General features: G+C 34.5%; 1 protein-coding gene across 1 annotated transcript; it reads left to right on the top strand.

The window, feature by feature from the left end:
• The first annotated feature begins 1554 nt into the window (after positions 1-1554).
• Positions 1555-4190, top strand: LOC145167195 (uncharacterized). Its single transcript, XM_079086309.1, has 2 exons — positions 1555-2589; positions 4016-4190. The coding sequence occupies exon 1, from the start codon at positions 1624-1626 to the stop codon at positions 2560-2562; it is 939 nt and encodes a 312-aa protein (XP_078942435.1). The 5' UTR covers positions 1555-1623; the 3' UTR covers positions 2563-2589; positions 4016-4190.
• Positions 4191-4426: the final 236 nt, after the last annotated feature.

The raw sequence follows: 4426 nt of genomic DNA on the forward strand, positions 1-4426 counted from the left end.
CAGACAAAAACACGACACGATGGCCCGATTTGCCACCCCTACTTGCAAACATAACGAAATCTTCTAATAAATTACATTATATTAATAATAATTTCAGATCTACACAACGAATTCTTATAATAAATTACATTATATTATAATACTTTCAGATTAAAAAAAAAAAAAAAGAACGAAGAAGAAAGAAAACCCTTACTTGGTTTCCTGACATGAAGATCATCAAATCACCCATAAATATCGCATCTTCACACAATCAAACCAAAACCCACTTCCTCGATTCGAATATAACCCATATAACCCCCAAAAAGAAGGATTAAAAAGAAGAAAACGTTGATTCAAGAAACATTCAAACTTCAAACTTGTTAAATCAAAATTGGGATTCCACCGGTCAAATGAGTTCCACCAATGAGGTTCCACCAACCCTTTCTCTCTTATTTCGCCAAAATCCTAGCGAGAACTTGGTAGCGAGCCCCCTAACGAGCGCTAGGGGGCGGTGTTTCTCAGCCCTTAGCGAGCGTAGCGACCGATCCTAACACCTCCACTCCGTTCAGCCTTATAAGATATGAGTTGTAAGTTTACACGCAGACCAAAGACCACTATGTTGTGCGAGAAATTGGTTCACACATTCTCTAATTCATTTCTCATCTATATGCATATGAAGTGATTGATGTAAGCATGGAAGACATATGAGCTGACGTCAGAAGTTGAGGAAGATGATTTCTTAACGTTTAGAAAAATAATAAATACCATTTGCTAAAAAATGAAACTTTAACTAAAACTAGATGAAATCTCCAATGATTATCCTTTTTTGTTTCAGTTACATACCAAACAATGTAATTGTTATGACTATTGTTTTCGTTGTATACATGTCATTGTAATTGTTAGGAATGTCAACAGACCATTAAAATATATGCAACAAAAAGAAAATTAATATATGGAATCATTTTTTCATAAATAATTCAGTGTATTTATTTTTGTACAAAAAGAAAATTGCTAGAATAATTTTTATTTTTATATTTTAACAAATATACTAAAAATATCAATATCATTGTTACCTAAACCTATTAAATACCTCATTTGGATGCAATTTAAATTGATCGAGACAATTTCTGCTATTTTTGTATCTATACCAGAATAATTTATGAAATTGTGATAAATAAAACCTTGTCTGTTCTCGATATTTTTTTTCTCCATATGTTGACGAATTAATAAAATAATAAACATTAATTAAAATAAACCGAATAATGACCGCCCGGTGTGTTCTATGAATGATACCGTAGAAATCGACTGGTCTATTTGTGCTCATCTACCCCACAACACTCTAACTACACGCGCATAATTAGGCGCGTGATTCACCAAAAGGTATTCAAATTTTCACCTAAGGGACACGCGTCTCATTTGCTGACAAAGAACCACTTACCTACTTTATTTTAAAAAAAAAAAGACCTCATACGTGTCCTCTTTATCGGAAGTGCTTCAAGAAATGATACGCTACTTTTAGGTGGGACCCATCTAATCTTAATCAACCAATAACCTTTCTTTGATGTTCTTAATCTTATTGCATTGCCCTAGACACGTGTCCCATTCTCCGGCGACCAGTTTTCTATCTCACATTCTCACTAAACCATGATGATTTTCATCGCCTCCGTTTATTTCCGGTTAGGTTTAGAGAGAGAGAAAGAGATAATAAGGAGAGAAGTAGGTATGGGAGGTGGAAATAGGCGTGGTGAGACTGGAAGCGCCGGCGGAGATCCGAAGAGCAAGATGATAATTAATCAGATCATGTTGAGATACCGGCCGATAGCGCCGAGGCCGGTAACGGTGGAGAGGTCAGTCGGAGTGTTTCCGTTGAAGGAAAAGAGACCAAAGCGGAAGTACGTTCGAGTGAAGAAGAAGATGGCGAGAAAGTGTAAACTGACGGTGGTAGATGATGGTAAACGATGGCGGAGTTTGGATGAGACGATGGCGATGCTGGAGGTTTCAAACGGAGGTAAGTTTGTTGTAACAGATCCGGTGGGGAAAGTCCCGGAGTTTATTAGTTTCGATGTGTCTGGACATAACAGGAGTGATATTATCGGTAGTTTGATAACGCCGGGTCCGCCGTCGGTAGTTCTGCATGAAGTAGATCTGGCGATGACGGTGAAGCGAGGAGCGGTGATTGAGTCGTGGATCACGATGGAATCTGTTACAGGAATGTGTGAAGATGGGAGATGGTTACGTTGTATGGACGATGAGATAATGAAAGATCTGGAGATTGATAGCTGTCCGAGTTTCATATCCAACAGTTACAATGAGGTCCAGTGGGTGAATCGAGCGTACCGGAGGATGGTGGATCCAAATCCTGACGGTGGAGCACCGCCGTGTGAGGTGTTGGTGCGGCTATGTGCAAAAGCGGCGGTAGTAAAATACTGGCCAGCTTTTTCATGCAGAGTGAGATTGGTGTATAAGTTATCGGAGAAAAAGAAGCAGATCACTGTGCCTTGCGACGTCTGGAAGATGGATTCCGGTGGCTATGCATGGAGATTGGATGTCGAAGCTGCTTTGAGCTTGGGGAGGTTGAATTAATTGATGAAGATCGATTTTTTCAAACAGGTAAGTTGATTATGTTGAAGAAATTTCACATATGATTATGTATATAAGTGTGTTCATAACTTCATATAAGATATATGCATATTTACCTAAAGCATAAGTAATTAAGTACTTGATTAGGATACATATTACTACTATTTTATGTTTAATCATAGGATTGTGGCTGCTTATATCAAGTCTATAGCAAGCCAAAGATGACTTGTAAGATTTACATATAATAGTGTTAATGATCTTCAAAGAGGAGATTTGGTACTGTTATTGTAAAGATTTGATGTGTTTCCAATGATATAAAAATCATACCCTTTGATGCACAAGAAGTAACTGGTTTGTGGTGTCTTGATTTGCTTGTTGAATTATGAGTACTGGGTGTCAATTAATTTAGCCGAGCTCCACTTTAACTTTTCCCCTTTCGGGGTCTGCGAATGACATGTAGCTGTTGAAAGAGAGAAACAGTGTTATTGGCGGTTTTATATGGTGTCCCATAGTGACACCGACAATCTCTAACTTTCGTATATGCAGTGTAAAAAAATTTTAATATTTTTTTTCTACTATCATGTCTACTTAAATTTCATGTGACACCTTGTGACATTTTTACAATGAAATCTTGTGTCCGTCCCTGATCGATGTGTGCCAACTGTCTTCTTCTAGCACCACCTTAGCTTCTTCTTATCACCCTTGCCATGTTTTTGGGGCTCCCAATCTCATATATAGCCTAAAGTGACTTGGGTTTGAATATAGTTATTTTATAAGCTCATACCTCTTTACAATGAATAGAGGTAAGTAGATTATAAATTAGACCAAAAATAGAAAATAAAACATGCGAGTTGGGATAAACAAAAGCTGGTGTACAAAAGGAATCTAATTTAATTACTAAAAGTGGATATAGTACAGTCTTATTTGAATAACCAAGAGTAGAAATGATACATAGCTTTCTACATCAATAACTATTCTTTATTCCTGTTTTATATTATATACTAGTTTATAACCTGTGAGAACCACGGTTATAAAATTAATTAAATTTTTATAGTAAAAACTCAAAAATTTTAATTAATTATTTTAAATAAATTATTAATTAAGAGATTTTTTTAGTTATATATATTTTAATCATTGATTTAAATAAATATGTGAAATTATATCATTTTATAATTTGTATTAATTTTATTTTAATTTTTATTCTAATTTATTAATTTAATGTAATTAGAGTGAGAAATTTAAAATTTGTAATTTGAAATAGAGTTGACAAATTGTATGCATTAATTAGGAGACATAATAATATTACACATGGAAAAAGGAGAATAAAATATATATTAATTAGGATGCCTAATAGAATGACACATATCAAAAATGTCAAAGAATAAAAGTATTCTTTTATTAAAATATAGATTTTTTTCTTATTATAGAACTGGATACTAATATCTACTTTGTGCAGGGTCTCTATTGGGCAACTTAATTTTTAATTGTGAGCGTAATTTTGGGGTGGCACGTTTCCACATAGAAATAGACAAGATGAATGAATGGGACCATTACCTACTTACATTTTAGTCGTAAAATAAATGCTTTGTTTTCACAGGTAAGAATAATGATATTTAATGAGTGTGCTCCAATCTACAGTGGTTATGCAAACCCAAAACCAGCTATATGCAAACCCTAAACCAGCTAACATTCTATTCTTTCTATTATCAAGAGATAAGGGTTAATTATACGATACACGATATGGGTATTAAGTATTTTAAGATTTTAGTGTTTTATCACATAGAACAAAGCAATCTTTTTTAATATTTAATTGAGATGATACACACTAGGAATAATAAAATATTATGAGTTGATTAGGGTAGCTCTC

This window comes from Lactuca virosa, chromosome 3 (assembly GCF_052849685.1).
Source record: "Lactuca virosa cultivar CGN04683 chromosome 3, Lactuca_virosa_CGN04683_v6, whole genome shotgun sequence".
Classification (NCBI taxonomy): domain Eukaryota; kingdom Viridiplantae; phylum Streptophyta; class Magnoliopsida; order Asterales; family Asteraceae; genus Lactuca; species Lactuca virosa.